The sequence below is a fragment of the Neoarius graeffei genome, chromosome 23 (genome assembly GCF_027579695.1).
Source record: "Neoarius graeffei isolate fNeoGra1 chromosome 23, fNeoGra1.pri, whole genome shotgun sequence".
Lineage (NCBI taxonomy): Eukaryota > Metazoa > Chordata > Actinopteri > Siluriformes > Ariidae > Neoarius > Neoarius graeffei.
Window position 1 is genome coordinate 26240282 of NC_083591.1, and position 18826 is coordinate 26259107.

General features: G+C 39.9%; 1 protein-coding gene across 11 annotated transcripts in view; it reads left to right on the plus strand.

Moving 5' to 3' along the window:
- The window catches only part of arhgap12a (Rho GTPase activating protein 12a), a 261188-nt gene that overhangs the window by 186150 nt on the left and 56212 nt on the right, over nucleotides 1-18826 (plus strand). For all 11 annotated transcript variants that reach the window (XR_009651313.1, XR_009651312.1, XR_009651314.1 and 8 more), the window contains 5 exons: nucleotides 3144-3212; nucleotides 4659-4720; nucleotides 4979-5060; nucleotides 5141-5242; nucleotides 15931-16029. Coding sequence is in view for 8 of the 11 variants with exons in the window: in XM_060905983.1 (XP_060761966.1) it covers nucleotides 3144-3212; nucleotides 4659-4720; nucleotides 4979-5060; nucleotides 5141-5242; nucleotides 15931-16029 (414 nt within the window). In the remaining 3 variants the exon portion in view is untranslated. The remainder of the gene's footprint in view (nucleotides 1-3143; nucleotides 3213-4658; nucleotides 4721-4978; nucleotides 5061-5140; nucleotides 5243-15930; nucleotides 16030-18826) is intronic.

An 18826-nucleotide genomic window follows, 5' to 3' on the forward strand; every position in this document is an offset into this window, starting at 1 on the left:
TTAACATTCAGTTCTGAGAGGTACTTGGTAATGTCTACCATGAAGCCCAAATCACACAGCCACTTGCTATCACTGAGTTCAACGATTGGTTTCCATCTCCATGAACTGCTTTACTTCTTCCCTCAAGTTGTAGAAGCGTGCAAGCATATCTGCGCGACTCAGCCACCGCACCGCACCTCACAATGGTAAACCAGGTCTCCATACTCTGACTCAAGCTCACTCAGTAGCGCTTTAAACTGGTGGCTGTTAAGTCCTCTGCTTTTAATGAAGTTGATGGTGGAAACAACAGTAGTCATCACATTATTGAGCTTCAGGGAATGTGCACACAGGCTCTCTTGGTGTATGATACAGTGACACACAACCAACTCATTTGGATCCAGACTGAGACAACTCGTTTTTGTTTTTTTTTGACCAACGCAGTCAATCCTTTCTGTATGCCAACTATGGTTGGGGCTCTGTCTGTAGCCAGTCCACTTAGCTTGTCAAACTGCAGGTCGAATTTGTTCATAGCCAAAACAACTTGCTCAAACAAATCCTCACCTTTGCTAGTGCCATGCATGGCTTGCAAAGACAGCATTTCCTCCTGTGTATCAAACTCGGCTGTAATCCCACAAACAAAAATGGCGAGTTGGGCGGCATTTGTGATGTCTGTTGTCTCGTCGCAGGCTAAAGAGAGAAACTGAAAATCCCTCATGGTATCTTTCAGTGTTTTCTCAATGTCTTGTGCCATGTCGATAATCCAATCGGAGACAGTTTTTCGAGGCGAACTGACACTTTGGAAAAGTTTCACTTTTGTCCGATGCGAGCAGTTCCACAGCAGCGACAAGGCACTCCTTCACAAACTCCCCTTCTGAATGTGGTTTCAGTGTCTTAGTGATTAGCTCACTTACCACAAAACTAGCCTGTGTAACGTTTTCTTGGTTATCTTGAGGTCTTGTGAATGTTGCTTGTTGGGCGTCCAAACTCCCCTGAAGAGCATTAATTTTATCCACACGCACTTGTCCTTTCAGCTTGTCCAGCTTGGCATGTTTGGTGCTGTAATGACACTCCAGATTAGCCTTTTTCATCACTGCAAGGGCGTCCCAACAAACTAAGCAAACTGGCTTGCCTGTTACTTCTATGAAAAAATAATTGTCCATTTTTCCTGAAAAGCGCGACATTCTGCATCTACCCTTCTTCATACTCGCCATGGTGCGTTTTGGTGAAATGGTTAAACAATCTGTCTATGCCCGCTAAATGACGTGACCGCGCATGACCACGCTCTGCTCATGTGGGGTTCAGGACCCTGACCTTGGCCCAGAAAGACAACCACTCACCTATTTTATTAATTGCGGTCTCATTTTTTTCTGATTTAATTTTTGTGTGTGAGAGAGTAATTATGAATCATCTTGTGGGCCGGATCAAACGGTCTCGCGGGCCGTATATGGCCTGGAGGCCGGACGTTCCCCACCCCTGCTCTAAATTCCTCCAGATTCCTTGAAACATCAAATGATATGCACTTTAGAGGGTGCTTTATCCAAACCCCTTTCTATCCTTCTTTGAGGAATATTTGCTTTCAAACATTTCAATAATTTTGTCATGAATTTGTTGACAAATTGGAGATCGTTTGAGTAGGGTGCGCACATCCAAAAACTCTTTGCAGGTGCCAGACAAAAATGTCAGACAATAAAAGAAAATAGGTCTGCACACTGCTGGATACGCTCCAAAAAATAAACTTTATTTAATTAAAACAAGCAACGTTTCGATCACCCTGGATCTTCATCAGGCATATGGGTAACAGGAAGAGGCTGTGGCCTATATCACATGACCCTACTCTACACCCACCCAGGCAAGGCACCCAAAGGTGCCAATCAATTAGACAGACAGGTGTCTTAACCTGTACCAGTCATACAAAAGACAAAACCAAAAAACATTTGCAAGTTTGAAAAATTAAAAAGATGTGAATATAGTACACCAACATATAAAATACATATCACGTGAAAATCAATTACAAAAAAGGTTTTAAATCAAAATACATATTCATTCCCTTAGGTGCAATGGTGTTCAAGGTATATATATAAAAAGCTTTTACATATCACGTGAAAATCAATTACAAAAAAGGTTTTAAATCAAAATACATATTCATTCCCTTAGGTGCAATGGTGTTCAAGGTATATATATAAAAAGCTTTTTATATATATACCTTGAACACCATTGCACCTAAGGGAATGAATATGTATTTTGATTTAAAACCTTTTTTGTAATTGATTTTCACGTGATATGTATTTTATATGTTGGTGTACTATATTCACATCTTTTTAATTTTTCAAACTTGCAAATGTTTTTTGGTTTTGTCTTTTGTATGACTGGTACAGGTTAAGACACCTGTCTGTCTAATTGATTGGCACCTTTGGGTGCCTTGCCTGGGTGGGTGTAGAGTAGGGTCATGTGATATAGGCCACAGCCTCTTCCTGTTACCCATATGCCTGATGAAGATCCAGGGTGATCGAAACGTTGCTTGTTTTAATTAAATAAAGTTTATTTTTTGGAGCGTATCCAGCAGTGTGCAGACAAATTGGAGATCCTCAGCCCATCTTTGCTCCTCAAAGACTAAGTCTTTCTTGGCTACTGGTACCAAATCATAATTACAATCACCTTTTGATATCACTTGTTTCAGATCACATCATTATTTTTGTATTATTGTTTCACCTCATTACTAGCCCCAAATTGCTCCATCCCAATTTTTTAGAATGTACTGCAGGCCTAGAACACAGGAAGGGGGATGTATATTAACAAACGAAATGAAGTTGACCAGACAAAACATGAAATATCTTGGGTTCATACTGTTTGCAATGAAGTGCAAGTCAAAGTAAATTTAGAAATCACTGCTTTCTTTTTTATTTACATTTTTCATACTATCCCACCCTTTTCTGAATTGGGGTTGTAATTCTAATACACATAGAAATATATTCCTCTTAAAAATATACTGATCAACAACACTAAACATAAAACATTAAATATATACTGATCATCACACATCAATTGTCTATTTAATTTAGGTCTTTTTGTATTTATATAATTATTAATATACATTATTAATTCAAACAATTAAAGTATGGGTATGTTATAGTTATAAATCATGTGATTGTTGATTTCCTCTTTAGGAACCTTCAAAAGCTGGGACCCCAGATTCAGGATTGCCTGACCCTTCCTCCCCAAAATGTCCACATTCTGTTAGTATAAAATTCTCTCACTTTTTCTCTTTTTACCCCAACACTCTTCCTCTTTAATTATTCTGCCTTTTTTATTTCACTGTACTCAATGAATAATTAGTAAACTATTAATAAATAAATTTCTAAATAATGTGCTTTAAGATGAATATGTCGGGACAGGGTTAATGTAGTCCTATAAAATAATTATCAGTGTTTGGATGTGGGGAAAGAAAAGGAGATTGGGAGCTGATTTGTTTCCAGTCGTTTGTATGCGATAGCGACACCAGCATTATTATTATTATTATTATGTCATTTTATTTGTCGGGGACCATGTACAGTTTTTAACACAAATGTTTCCATCTGATGCACTGTACCAGAGTTAGCCTTTGGCTAATTTACATCTGCAGTCCCCCTGGCAGGGCACAATTACAAATAAACACAGGACAAATAAATCAGTTATTAAAAAAAAAAAAACTTCAACACCTAATGAGTTTTATTTGTATTTTTATACTATCTTCTGGATTATTTTAAAAATTCAGGTCCAGAATCATGCAACAGAAAAGGGTTTGCCTTATCATTCAGAAATCACCCTATCTTCTGTGGCCAGGAGTCCAAGACTGGAAAAATTGGCTATGCTGTCTGGGTAGGAGGGATGGTATACTTGCATTCCCCTGTCAATTACAGGGACACTAGCCAATCATGGGCGTCTGTCCGCTCATGTATGTGGAAGGGGGTAGATAGCGTTCCTCTGATTGTGTTATGCTGCTCTGTGTCACAGTATGAACAGCAGTATGAAAAGACACAAGTTGCAAATGATCTGCAGGCCAGACTTTAGTTTAGTTTATTAAAATTTGCCACAAATATAAACACAAGCGTTTACAAATAAATAACAAAAGTGACAGGAGAAGAATACAGGGCAAAGCCCCAATTGAAATTCAACCGCTTACAAAATTACAAAAAATATAAATTATATTCAAACAATTAAGAACAAAAAAAAAAACAGTATAATGTAAAAATATAATTATCAGCCGACTCTGCTCGACCACATCTCCAAACTGACTTTCAACACTCTAAGCTGATAAACATATCTTTTCACTGCAGGGGTAGTATGCAAGTATGCAGTGTTTGTATGTATTAAAATGTTATTGCTGTTTCACGTATCCAAACACCAGGTGTATTATCCAATAACTTGATGGAAAACAATGCAAACAGTGTAATTATTATTATTATTATTATTATTATTATGCAATTTTTAAATATTTTGCTGTAAGCTATTGTTATAGGAATGGGTAGTACAATTAACTAGTATAATGAGGACACATGTCTTATACATTCAGGTCTATTTCATTTTGTATACATGGGCTTACCTTTGGTTTGCATGTTGTTCTTGTACACTCCCTTTACTTTTTGGTCCTGCTTTCTATCCATCTCCTACTCCACCCTCACATTACTATTTCTTTTCCTCAGCCCTGTGAAAAATCTGGACCCCTAAATGTAACCAAGATCACTGAACATGGCAAGAAAGTCCGGTAAGCTAAAGACAGATGAAAGAAAAGCCAAAGATGTTTCAAGATTGTAGCGAAATTAACCTCCATATTTCCCAATCATTATTACCTGGCAGTGCTTTTTAGTACTTTCCCTGCCCTAGCTCAAACAATTAAGTTAAAAAGATTTGAGATTTAATAACTGTAAAACAGTTAAATATGCAGTATATTTGAAGATGAGGAATACTGATATCATTATGAATCATTCTCTGATTTTCTTATTGTCTCATGTCTCACTCCTAGTAAAAACTGGACTTCATCTTGGACAGTTTTGCAAGGCTCTCAATTGATATTTGTCAAAAGCCAGGCGATGGCCACCAGTTGGGTAAGCGACAACCTGATTTTATTTATTTATTTATATTTGTGTGTGTGTGTGTGTGAGAATTCACATATGTTCTTTTTCAGTTTGGGAGTCACCAATCAAAGCCAGAATTCAGTGTAGATCTGAAGGGAGCAACTGTAGAGAAGGCATCCAAAGACAAATCCAGCAGGAAACATGTTTTAGAGGTAAAAATGACTGTATAAACAGATGAATGAATGACTTGTGCACAAGAATCCTTGATTTCCACTACTATTGTTAAAGAAATCTACCACCAGTGGTGGCTTGTCCATAGGTGCTGGTGCAGAGCCCCACCATGCATATACATGTCAGCCATTCAACAAATGTTACTCTTCATAAAGTCCTCATTCATACATTTTAAATTCAGTAGAAATGCCACTTACCTCTTTTTAATGACCAATGATTAAAAAAAAAAAGTTTAAAAAACACATGCATGCTGATGTTCATTGATTTGCTCATGTTTTTAGATATTGCACATTGTGAAGCAGTATTATTGCATGTAGTGGTCAAAATGGGATTGCAGCAAGCATTAATAGAGGCCCACTGTGACAGTAAACTGTGGGTGGTAAAAGAGAGCAACTGGACTTGCTTGAAGATTCTTCACAGAGAATCTTCACAGACACTGTGGCAATGATCGTGCTGCCTCAAGCTCACCCAATGACATTTTGTTTGAGTGAAGGATGCAACAAACAGGATAATTAATGGTATTACCTTTTTGTGTTTGTCTTGCACACTGTGACAGTGATGACAGGAAGCACAGCCGCTCTATGTAACTGTTTTTTGTTTTTTAAATCCATTTGAAGGTACGTTATCACAATGAGCAGGCCACATTTTTTAGTCCACAGTTTTTAGTCCTATCCCTGATTATAAAGGATGTGATTAGTTAAGTTGTGGATGTGTCTTTGGAGTGCAATTATCAGCAATAATCATCATAATTGCACCAATTGTGTATAATGTATGATTTCAAAAAGCAGTGACTGAAAAATGTGTGCATCTGAAATACCAACAGGCAAAATTTCTTTACAACTGTTTCATGAGATAGAAAATAATTTAAAACTCCTTAAAACTGTATACTTAAAAAGCTGAATGCACTTACCAGACTTGTACAGAGTGGGTACTATTTGCCCTTCTTTTTGTTCATCATCCTATTTGACTTTCAAAGTTGGTTATTGGTCGATTAATCGATTCCGGTAGAAATGTCCCTAAACCTTGCTCTACACATGCACATGTTTTTGGATAGCTTCATATACACTGCCTGGCCAAAAAAACATGTCAGAAAATGTAGCCCATGCTCATGGAAAAGATGTTACTGTATTTCAGAAGGGACAAATTATTGGTCTGCATCAAGCAAAGAAAACAACTAAGGAGATTGCTGGAAGTGACTGGAATTGGGTTAAGAACTGTCCAACGCATTATTTAAACCTGGAAGGATAGTGGTGAACCATCAACTTCATGGAAAAAATGTGGTTGGAAAAACATCCTGACTGACCATGATAAGAGATCACTTAAATGCTTGGTGAAGTCAAATTGTAAAAATCAAGAGTAGAACCCACAGCTATGTTTAGTAGTGAAATTAAGAGCATTTCCATACTCACAATGTGATGAAAACTCACAGGATTGATGCTAAACAGCTGTGTGGCCATAATAAAACCACTTGTTAATGAGACTAATAAGGAGAAAAGGGTTCACTTTGATAGCGATCATAAAGATTGGACTCTGGAGCAATGGAAAAAGGTCATGTGGTTTGATAAGCCCAGATTTATCCTATTCCTGAGTGATGGATATGTCAGTGTAAGAATAGCAGCACATGAAGCAATGCATCCATCATGCATAGTGGCCACTGTATAAGCCACTGGAGGCAGTGTTATGATCTGTGGATGCTTCAGTTGGTCAGGTTGAGGTTCAGCAATGTTATGGGGCAATAAAATGAAGTCAGCTGATAACCTGAATGACCAGGACTTCACATCAACAGATTTTTTTCTTTCCTGATGGTACAAGCATACAATTAGGGCTCAGATTATGAAAGAGTGGTTCAGGAAGCATGAGAAATCATTTTCACACATGAATTGGCCACCACAAAATCCCGACCTTTTTTCTCAACCTCGTTGAGAATCTTTGGGATGTGCTAGAGAAGACTTTAGCAATGGTTCAATTCTCCTGTCCTCAACACAAGATCTCAGTGAAAAATTAATACAACTCGGGACTGAAATAAATATTGTGATATTACACAAGTTTATTGAAACAATGCTATGGCAAATGCATGCTGTAATCAAAGCTAAAGGCAGTCCAACCAAATATTAGTGCGTAACTTTTTATTTATTTATTTATTTATTATTTTGGTAGGGCAGTGTACAAAAACACAGATTTTAGACAGAATGTCTAGATTAGGATACGTATAAACCAGGGATGTTAAACTCAAATTCTGTCCTGCTAATGCCCAGGTCAGACAGTGGAAAGAAATATGCTGCAACCTGCGGTCGGTTGGGTGGCGACTGATCACAGGTGGACGCAGGCATTTTGTGTCAAATCCTTCGTTGTGGGGCAGCACGGTGGTGTAGTGGTTAGCGCTGTTGCCTCACAGCAAGAAGGTCCTGGGTTCGAGCCCCGGGGCCGGCGAGGGCCTTTCTGTGTGGAGTTTGCATGTTCTCCCCGTGTCCGCGTGGGTTTCCTCCGGGTGCTCCGGTTTCCCCCACAGTCCAAAGACATGCAGGTTAGGTTAACTGGTGACTCTAAATTGACCGTAGGTGTGAATGTGAGTGTGAATGGTTGTCTGTGTCAGCCCTGTGATGACCTGGCGACTTGTCCAGGGTGTACCCCGCCTTTCGCCCATAGTCAGCTGGGATAGGCTCCAGCTTGCCTGCGACCCTGTAGAAGGATAAAGCGGCTAGAGATGATGAGATGAGATGAGATGAGATGAGATCCTTCGTTGTGGTCAGATGTATTACAAGACATGGAGTTTTTAAGCTGAATCAACCAGTCAGAACACTGCAAAAAATGATATCTTAGCAAGTGACAATATCTTGAAAAAAGGTGAAACGATCTACCATTTCCTTTTAGAAGAAATAAGACACCAATTCTGAGATTATTAAACCTAGTTCTAGATTGCAACCAACTTATTCTAAGATGTCTTATCAAGTAAAAATATCTGTCCATGCAGCAAGATCATTTCACTAGTATTAAGGAATTTTCTCCTCAAATTCAGTTTTCAATTTTTTGCAGTGAAGTAGATGCAGGTTGATGCAGTGCACAGAAAACCTTTTAAAAATATAAGGCCATAAGACTGCTCGCAGGTTGTTGTAAACTATTTGCAGGTGCAGTCTGCATCTACCTGCGATGCATCACAGCCATCTCTAAAGACATGTCTTCCCCTGTGTCTAGCTGCCACTACCTGCTTCAACCTGCAATTGGTTGCTCAAGCGTTGCATGACCGCCTGCCACTTGCATTAACCTGCCTCTACTAAAGACCCTCTGCACCACTTTGCCATTATCTGCATTGTCGTGCATCGACGCAAGACTAGTCTTGCGTCTACCTGCAATTTTGTTATCGCAGCTAGACGCAAGTAGTTGAAAACTAGTTGCAGCCTGCCATCTGACCTAGGCATAAGAACAAACATGTTTATAGACTTCCATCTCTCTTCCTGATGGTGTACACCCACCCACCTACAGTGCTCAGCGTAAATGAGTACACCCCCTTTGAAAAGTAACATCTCATCTCATTATCTCTAGTCACTTTATCCTGTTCTACAGGGTCACAGGCAAGCTGGAGCCTATCCCAGCTGACTACGTACGAAAGGCGGGGTACACCCTGTACAAGTCGCCAGGTCATCACAGGGCTGACACATAGACACAGACAACCATTCACACTCACATTCACACTTACAGTCAATTTAGAGTTGCCAGTTAACCTAACCTGCATGTCTTTGGACTGTGGGGGAAACCGGAGCACCCGGAGGAAACCCACGCGGACATGGGGAGAACATGTAAACTCTGCACAGAAAGGCCCTTGCCGGCCACGGGGCTCGAACCCGGACCTTCTTGCTGTGAGGCGACAGCGCTAACCACTACACCACCGTGCCGCCCTGTTTTACTTATAATGGGGGAAAAAGTCTCATCTCATCTCATTATCTGTAGCCGCTTTATCCTTCTACAGGGTCGCAGGCAAGCTGGAGCCTATCCCAGCTGACTATGGGCGAAAGGCGGGGTACACCCTGGACAAGTCGCCAGGTCATCACAGGGCTGACACATAGACACAGACAACCATTCACACTCACATTCACACCTACGGTCAATTTAGAGTCACCAGTTAACCTAACCTGCATGTCTTTGGACTGTGGGGGAAACCGGAGCACCCGGAGGAAACCCACGCGGACACGGGGAGAACATGCAAACTCCACACAGAAAGGCCCTCGCCGGCCCCGGGGCTCGAACCCAGGACCTTCTTGCTGTGAGGCGACAGCGCTAACCACTACACCACCGTGCCGCCCGGGGGAAAAAGTAAGGTTAATAATATAACTTGGATTACACATTTTTCAGTTTTACTCAAATTAGGGTGGTGCAAAAATGAGTACACCCCACAACAAAAACTACTACATCTAGTACTTTGTATGGCCTCCATGATTTTTAATGACAGCACCAAGTCTTCTAGGCATGGAATGAACAAGTTGGCGATATTTTGCAACATCAATCTTTTTCCATTCTTCAACAGTGACCTCTTTTAGTGACTGGATGCTGGATGGAGAGTGATGCTCAACTTGTCTCTTAAGAATTCCCCATAGGTGTTCGACTGGGTTCAGATCAGGAGACATACTTGGCCACTGAATCACTTTCACCCTGTTCTTCTTCAGAAATCCAACAGTGGCTTTAGATGTGTGTTTAGTCATGTTGGAAAAGTGCACAACAACCAAGGGCACGGAGTGATGGTAGCATCATCTCTTTCAGTATAGAGCAATACATCTGTGAATTCATGATGCCATCAATGAAATGGTGCCCCAACACCAGCAGCACTCATGCAGCCCCACATAAGGACACTGCCACCACCATGTTTCACTGTAGGCACCATGCATTTTTCTTTGTATTCCTCACCTTTGCGACGCCATACAGTTTTGAAGCCATCAGTTCCAAAAACATTTATCCTGGTCTCATCACTCCAGAGCATAGAGTCCCAGTAGTCTTCATCTTTGTCAGCATGGGCCCTGGCAAATTCTAGGCGGGCTTTTTTGTGCCTGGGCTTTAGGAGAGGCTTCTTTCGTGGACGGCATCCATGCATGCCATTCCTCTGCAGTGTACACCGTATTGTGTCACAGGAAATAGTCACCCCAGTTTCTACTTCTTTAGATAACTGCAGTGAACTTGCATGCCGATTTTCTTCAACCCTTCTCATCAGAAGACACTCCTGTCGAGGTGTTAACTTCCATGGACAACCTGGATGTCTCTGTGAGATGGTTGCAGTTCCATCTTTCTTAAATTTTTGTACCACTTTTGCTACAGTATTCTGACTGATAAGTAAAGCTTTGCTGATGATCTTGTAGCCTTCACCTTTGTGGTGTAAAGAAATTCTTTTCTTTGGGGAATTCTGAGGAGACAGGTTGAGCATCACTCCCCATCCAGCATCCAGTCACTAAAAGAGGTCATTGATAATTATTGATAGGTCAAAAATAATTTTTACCCTAAACAGTTTCTATTTTGTTTTTATCTTCTTCGTATAGATTCCAATTTTGAAAGAAAGGTGGAATAAGTTCACAGGATTTATTTTGGCTTCATTTTTTTAATCACAAAACATCTGCCATTTTAACAGGAGTGTGTAGGCTTTTTATATCCACTGTATAACAAGTTTTACTCTATTCCCTACAATTGTGGTGCTATAAACAAAAAGGTAAATTAATTTATTATAGCACTCCCTTCTGGTGGGTATGGGTCATTTCATTTGGCCGAGTAGGGAGTGGGATATGGGACCTAACTACTGTACCAGGTTTGTTGGCAGAATGTCACTTACAGCCCTGTCTTATTGCTGTTTAAGTAAATCATTAGAATTGATTGACATGGTGGTTACATTGTTAATAAATGTCTTTTGATAATTATTGAGTAGTCTGACACCAAAATTGGAAAGATGGGACAAAAATCCCAGAACAAGTTCTCAAAAGTAGGCTTTTGCAAATTATCAAAAAATTGTAGGCACCAGAGCATGGGGGTAGCCATGGTCTAAAGGTTAGAGAAGTAGCCTTGGTCCAAAGTGTTACTGGTTTGATTCTCTGGACCAGCAGGAAAAATGTGAGGGAAGTCAATGAACAGCACTTTCCCCTCCCTCTGTTTCCATGACTGATGCATAGCTTCATAGCTGCCCACTGCTCTGGGTGTGTGCGTGTGTGTTTACTGTTTCAGATGGGTTAAATGCAGAGGAGGAATTTCACTGTGTACTCTAGTGTACATGTGACAAATAAAGGTTTCTGCTTCTAAATGGTCCAAAAAGCACATTTTTTGAGGGGTAAGGAATCAAAACGGGAAAAAGAAGTTTCACTGTACCCCTTATTTTACAAAGGATATGCTTGTTTTTAAGTGCAAAAAAATGAATAGTACCTCTGTGTGTTTGCATCAAATTTCATGCAATTCCATGCAAAAAGTCATGCGTTAGAGCTGTGTGAATAAATTATGCTCTGCCTCATTAGAACTGATTGATATGTGGTGCCCATATTGTTTACAAATGTCAACCCCTAACTGCTCCCTGAGCTGCCCACTGCTGTGGGTGTATCAGGGTCCTGTTGTATGTCGCTCTGGATAAGAGTGTCTGCTAAATGCCTGTAATGTAATGTAATGTAACATGTTTTTGATAATTTTTGTGGGTCATGCTCTGTTGAGCAGTGTGACACCAAAATTGTGAAGTTGGGGGGACCTAGGACAAGTTCCCAAATTTGGTTTTGCATATTATGTAACTTAACTAAAAATCTGAGTGGGAGGAGTTAAATGGTTTATTGAGGCTTTTTTGTTCAGGGAAAACCTGAGGAATAAATGGCAAAAAGAATTTTCACTGTAGAATTTTCACCTATGTATATTGAGATATGAGCCAAATGCTTCATTGTAGTACCATCATTAGGCTAATTGGGCTCATCTGTCTTGCCTGAATCGTGGGATAGAGTACTGTGTACTGATCAGATTTTATGTCTGTAAAACTTATGGTTTTAGCAGAGAAAAATAATAAATATAGCTGCAAGAGACCATCTGCTAGGAACAAGATCTCTGTGCAGACTGCACCACAGGCAGCTAGTGTTTACTAGCTTGCATGGAACACTAAAACAACCATAGATGAATATAGTATTAAAATTTTGTGATGGTAGCTTAGTGGTAAAGCTGTTAAGTGTGTGCTTCATTGGGAGTGCCGCTATGTTTTTGAAGTAACCTACATGGGTGCAAGTTTTCCGGCATGTGCTGGAAGCTCCGGTTTTTTCGGTTCTGAAAAAGTCATTTTTCCAAATCGTGTAAATCCGTTAAGATTTTTTTTGGGGGGGGGGGTATAGGGATGGCCCTCTCACTGTCTCACTCTCATAGGGCCAATGATTTTCCGCGATCGCGGAAAACGGATGGAAATTACGAAATTTTTATAGTGAAACATTGCTCGCGTGTCAAAGTGTAACTGCCGCAGAAGGCTTCTGCGTAACTGGCGCTAACGCCCAAGCAGACATGCCTTTCTGGTCAAAGCAGCTTTGTCTGTGACTGTGATTGGCTTGTGGTACACCTAGCCAGCCAATGAGCTGCTTGTTTACAGATTCGCTCCCCGTGTCGCAACCAGAATGGCGACCGCAAAAAAGAAACTAATGCTCTGGTGGCCATTGGCCAAGGACGCCATATGATTGCCAGTGGTGAGTGTGGACGTTGAGCGCTCCTTTTCCATGTATAAACATCTTCTAAATGATGGAAGATTCAGTCTCACGGAGACCAACACTAAACAACTTATGATGCTCTATCATAATGGCGATATCGAGCAGCGTTTCTAGGAACTCTGAGAGTGCGCAATGATTGATCTGCAAGGAACATTCAGGACTGTCATTACAATCAAAGTTAAACTATTCTAGTCTGTTTGAGAGTATGTTCTGTTAGGAAACATTGTTTCATGAGTTTGTGGTGTACTAAAAAAGATGGATATAGAGTAATATTTTTAAACAGTCAGTTATGAGTATTGTCATTACAGGCTCAGTAAGTGTTACTGAATGTTAATTTATCCCTATTAATTTATCACAACTCTCAATATTATATTGAGATATATGCTATTATATTGCATATATTATACAGTATATGAGATGGGTTTTTAGTTAACAGTGATCCTAGTTTCTTGATTTATCTGTTATCAGTATGTCAAGTAAAATATTTTGAGTTGTCTCAATCTGTGATCCCACTTTAATTTTTTTTATTAATGCAATTTATCAGCTTACTGTCAGTGTAATTGTTTTATTATATATTTTTTTCATGAATGACTTCATCATGCAAAGGACCATTTGTGTCTAGAGATGCAATACTTTGAAACCCAAGTAAAATTATGCCAGCCAGAATTACTAAATTGGAGCCAAACAGAACAATTTTGAACTGAAATTGTGAAATGGAATTGAAATGGAATTTTTCATTGTCCGAAACGGAAAAAGCCAGATTTTGAAACGGAAAATCATTGGCTCTACTCTCAGCGTATTATCAGGTTACCGCGGTACAGTCTCTGCACGAGACAAATCTTTTCATCTTGTCTTCGCCACAAACCTCATTCAATTTATACGCCGCTCATCGACAAGCGGTCCTTACTAGCCCGTTGTTTCACGGTGTTATACATGTGTGGTGATATGTTTCATGCACGTAGCACGTTGTTCGACCAAATCAACACAGCTATTCCAGTGTATATATTGTAAAAAAGGTATCACAGCAAAAGCATATTAAAAATGGTTGTTTCAACATTTAAATTAGTTGCTAGATGTTTTGAAATATCAAGCCTTGTACTTGAAATATTGTTATTTCAGATGAATTGATGAAATGTATTAAACATTTGATGTGAATATGCAAATCATATACTGTAACTATTAATATTATAAATGTTTGCATGAGATTGCATGAGAGACAACCATTTTAACTTGTAAAAGCTGGAGCCTATCCCAGCTGACTATGGGTGAGAGGCAGGGTACACCCTGGACAAGTCGCCAGGTCATCACAGGGCCGACACATAGACACAGACAACCATTCACACTCACATTCACACTTGCGGTCAATTTCGAGCCACCAATTAGCCTAACCTGCATGCCTTTGGACTGTGGGGGAAACCGGAGCACCTGGAGGAAACCCACACAGACACGGGGAGAGCATGCAAACTCCACACAGAAAGGCCCCTGTTGGCTGCTGAGCTTGAACCCAGGACCTTCTTGCTGTGAGGCGACAGTGCTAACCACTACACCACCATGCCACCCTGAAGTAACCTAATCAATAGTAAAAATCCTTTTATAGACTAGCGGTACAGCAGATTTAACTTGATTGGATTTAAAGGCCTGAGAAACAGTAATTTGAATCTAATCCCATCCCCTATTAAAATCTGTAAGATGAAATGTATATTCTTATAAAACCATTGTATTATGCATCATAACTCACACATATGCTGATTGGGATTGTGAATTTTTTTTGTGTGTAAAACTTGTTAAAGCACTGGTATGGTTAAAAAGCTAAACACACTCCCTGGAATCACATGGAATAGGCACTTTTTGCCCATCTTTTTCATCAGAATTATCCTATTTGACTTTTAGAGTCAAATTGACGTTCAGAGTTCAGAATTATTGGTGTTAATCACTTCAGGTAAAAAATGTCAGGATTCGTTTGCAAAAGTACATTTTGAATATTGTGCAAATTAGCAAAAAATCTAAGTGGACAGAGCTACTTGCTCTTGAGGCTTTTTATTTGGGAGAACCACAAAAATCACAAACCCACATTGTGCCAAAATGTAGGCCACTTTAACACCACTAGGCCAATTGGGCCCATCTTGCTTTGCCTGAGTAGTGGGAGGGAGTACTGTCTATTGACCAAGTTAGTTATCTGTAGAGCTTAGTTTGGTCTGCATGATCGTTTTAAGGCAGAAATCCTTTTAGAATTACAACAGGGTTACATCACCTTTGGCACTTGGACCCTTAAAAATCCTAACAATTATAATAGGGTTCCAGCACCTTCAGTTCACTTTGTGCTTAGACCCCTATATATAGAATTAGTGTGTCCCTAAAGATAACATTAGATACAGACCAGTGACTAAGAAAATTATGTAAATCAGGGTCCTTACACTCACCAGACTGTCAGCCAAATAAGCACCCACATGTTAGACAGTACTCTCCACCGGCATCATCGAATTGAGGGAATTTATTTTGAAAGAGGGTGGTGCAGTGGTTAGCACTGTCGCCTCAGAGCGAGAAGGTTCTGGGTTTGAAACTCATTGCTGACTGGGGCCTTTCTGTGTGGAGTTTGCATGTTCTCCCCATGTCTGTATGGGCTTCCTTAGGATGCTCCAGTCTCCTCACACAGTACAAAGACATACGGATTAGGTCAACTAGTTACTCTAAATTGCCCGTAGCTGTAAATTTGAGTGTGTATGGTTGCTTGTTTTTGTGTTAGCCTTGTGATAGATTGGCAACCTGCTCAGGGTCTACCCCGCCTCATGCCCATTGTCATCTGCAGATCAGCTCCTGCTTTCCCTGCGTCCCTGACTGATAGTGGTATAGATGGATGGATATTTTGGAAGAATGGTATTTTATCCCTCCAGTTACAGAGATTTGTGCAATCTATGTGAAGTTACACTGAAGCTGTTTTTGTTTTACTTTTTATTATTAATATATATTTCTACATGTATTCTTAGGTGAAGGCTCAACGTGGTACAGAGCTCCTTATTCAAGCAGACAGTGAGAGCATCATTAATGAGTGGTTCAAAGCCCTAACTGAAGCCATAAATATACATGTAAGAATACACACACACACACACACACACACACACACAGAGATGTGGTCAGAAGTTTACATACATTCATGATGGCAATATTGGGCTTTAAATGATTTCTTTGAACTGTTCTTTTTCTCGGGACATAATACATCTTTAATAGGGAAAGAAAAGAATTTGGTTTTAATTTATTTTGGGTTTTGAGAAATGAACACGTGGTCAAAATTATACATACAGAGTAAAAAATGTACATACAGTCCAACTAATTCACTGCAACCCCACTATAACGAACTCTTTTACTACGAACTTTCATTAAAAATGAACCAAGTTTTTGTCCCTTGCCTTTAGTGACAGTAAGTCGGAGTCTTCAAAAAAAAAAATCATCACTGTGTCATGTTCACATGCTCAGGGCATGCATGCGCGCAGCATCATTTGCGAACTAATTACTATGCACCTGTTCCAGATTAGAGCGCAATCATAGTGCACACTTATAAAGACACTCTAACCACAGACTTAGCAAAGTATTATCGCTGTACCTATTGTCTCACATCATCAAACCTTGTATCTGTGTATTGCCTTTCTGGTTTTAACTTTTTGTATATATGGACTCTGCCTTCATTTTTGCTTCTGCCATTTTATTTGTGCCTCACTTGACCATTGCCCATTTTACGACTCTGCTTTACGAGTCGTAAAATGGGCAATGGTCAAGTGAGGCACAAATAGAATGGCAGAAGCAAAGATGAAACGTCTCACGTTTTTGAACTCTTTGCCTACCTGTTTGTGAATAAACACACTTCCTGCAATTACATCAGTCATTCACCTGCTTGCATGACACACTGAGCCATGCACTCCTCTTCCCACCAGAGACAAACAATAAGTAATCAAGTCCACAGTAAAGTTAACAATACATGTTAATGCCATGAAATAAAAGCTTAAAGGAGATATGCAGAACCTTTATTTTTTAAATACATTTCTGAGTGGATAGTATCTCCATCCTTGACTCTTGTATGCCGCATAAATGGGAATAAAAAAAATAGATATATTTTTTGAGAGTTAAAATTGACCGCAAAGTTGGCATTCGAGCTGCCCTGCTGAGCTAGCTAGCCAGCCAGCCAAGTGAGTGATGTCACAGCAGTAACTGGTTTTAAGGCCGAGGCTTTTGACAGCTATAGACCAAAACCAGACTCGGCAGGCGAGAGTGGTTGTAATGGCCTCTTCGTTCAGATTTATTGGAGATTGTTTGGATTCCTCAGATAGCAATACATCTGACTGTGATAGTCCTGAAATTGGAGTGTGTGTACATGCTACTGCTATACACACAGAACCGTACCAGTTCGAACCATCAGAAAGTGAATCCGTTAGTAACACGTTGGCCACGGAGGTCCCCACCTTACAAAATAAAGCCAGAGAACAAAGCCGTCTAGAGAATTGGATGGAATTGAACTGATAGTCTCATCTGACTCTCATTGAAACAGGATAGGGGTTATAACTTATGCAACATACATGTACATGCATGCATTTTCACTGATAAAACATAAAAGGCTAATTAAATTATCAGATGAACTGAGACAATCACATTCTGAAGCAAATTAAATAATCTTATACCGGTAACTTAAATACACAATACAAGTTACATGTATTAATCTAAATGCAGGTAAACAATGAGTGTTGTTGTGTAACCAAATGAAAGTCACATCTTACCCGTCTGTGTTCTTGCTTCTTGAAGGCTGATCGTTTTGAAACAATCTGACTTTCAGTTCTTTGTTCAGTTCTTCATTCATTCGCTTGTTCCACGTAAGGGCAAGATATTGCTGCTGAGGCAAGCATATCCAGCAGAGAAATCTGATGACTGGTCCACTCATTCTCCATTTTCTCCATACTGCGTACTCCGCCATTACTTCTCGGCTCACACTCCGGGAAAACTAGCACAACTGAACTTACTTTCCTTTTCTTGTAGTTTTCTTTTCCTTTAATTGTTGGTACTGCAGCCTCTTTCAATACAGGCATATAGCCAGTGCTCCTCAACAGATCAGAGGTTTCGTACAAGTCATCAGTAAAATGTGTCCGTGAATTTCTCGCAAAATGCATCCAAATCTTTTACAGTTTGAACATTCTTGGGCCATGAATGCAACATAAATCCACCTTCTATTGTGTTGCTGCACCCGCCAGCAACACATCTACGTGGCATGGCGATAAATTAGATCAAAATGGAAGCTTGACGTTGCAGTGAGCTCTGTGTTTTAGTATAGTGAAAATGGCAATGAGACCGATAGCCTTCCCGCTGTGACATCACAGATGTCAAGGTCATTCACGCAGACCGCTACCTATATGAATCATTTTAATCATAAAAATTACTATATTAGATTTATTGTTAATGCTTAAGACTATTCCTATGCCATTCTTGAGGTCTCAAGGCATTTATAAACAAAAAGTGAGGCCATGGTTCTGCATATCTCCTTTAACTAGCCTAGCTTAGGTGTTGATCAATAACAGTTATCAAGAGCGGTGATCAAAAGATCGATAAAAGGATAAAATGACTGCTGATACCTCTAAACGCCTAGTTCAAATGTACTGGCGGTGTTTTTAAACCCCCCTGCCCAGCCCCACAGCGCGACATAAATTATATCATCGGTGATGTGCAGAACATGAATGAACAGAATTGTAAAGATTTAGAAAACATAGCGAGTCAGTGGGTGGACATTGACAATGATACACTGGTAACCAACATCATTTCCCTAACAGATGAAGAAATCATCGCCTCTGTTCATGATCCTTTAATTCAGTCAGTGAGCTGCGATAGTGGCTTAGGAGGAGAAGT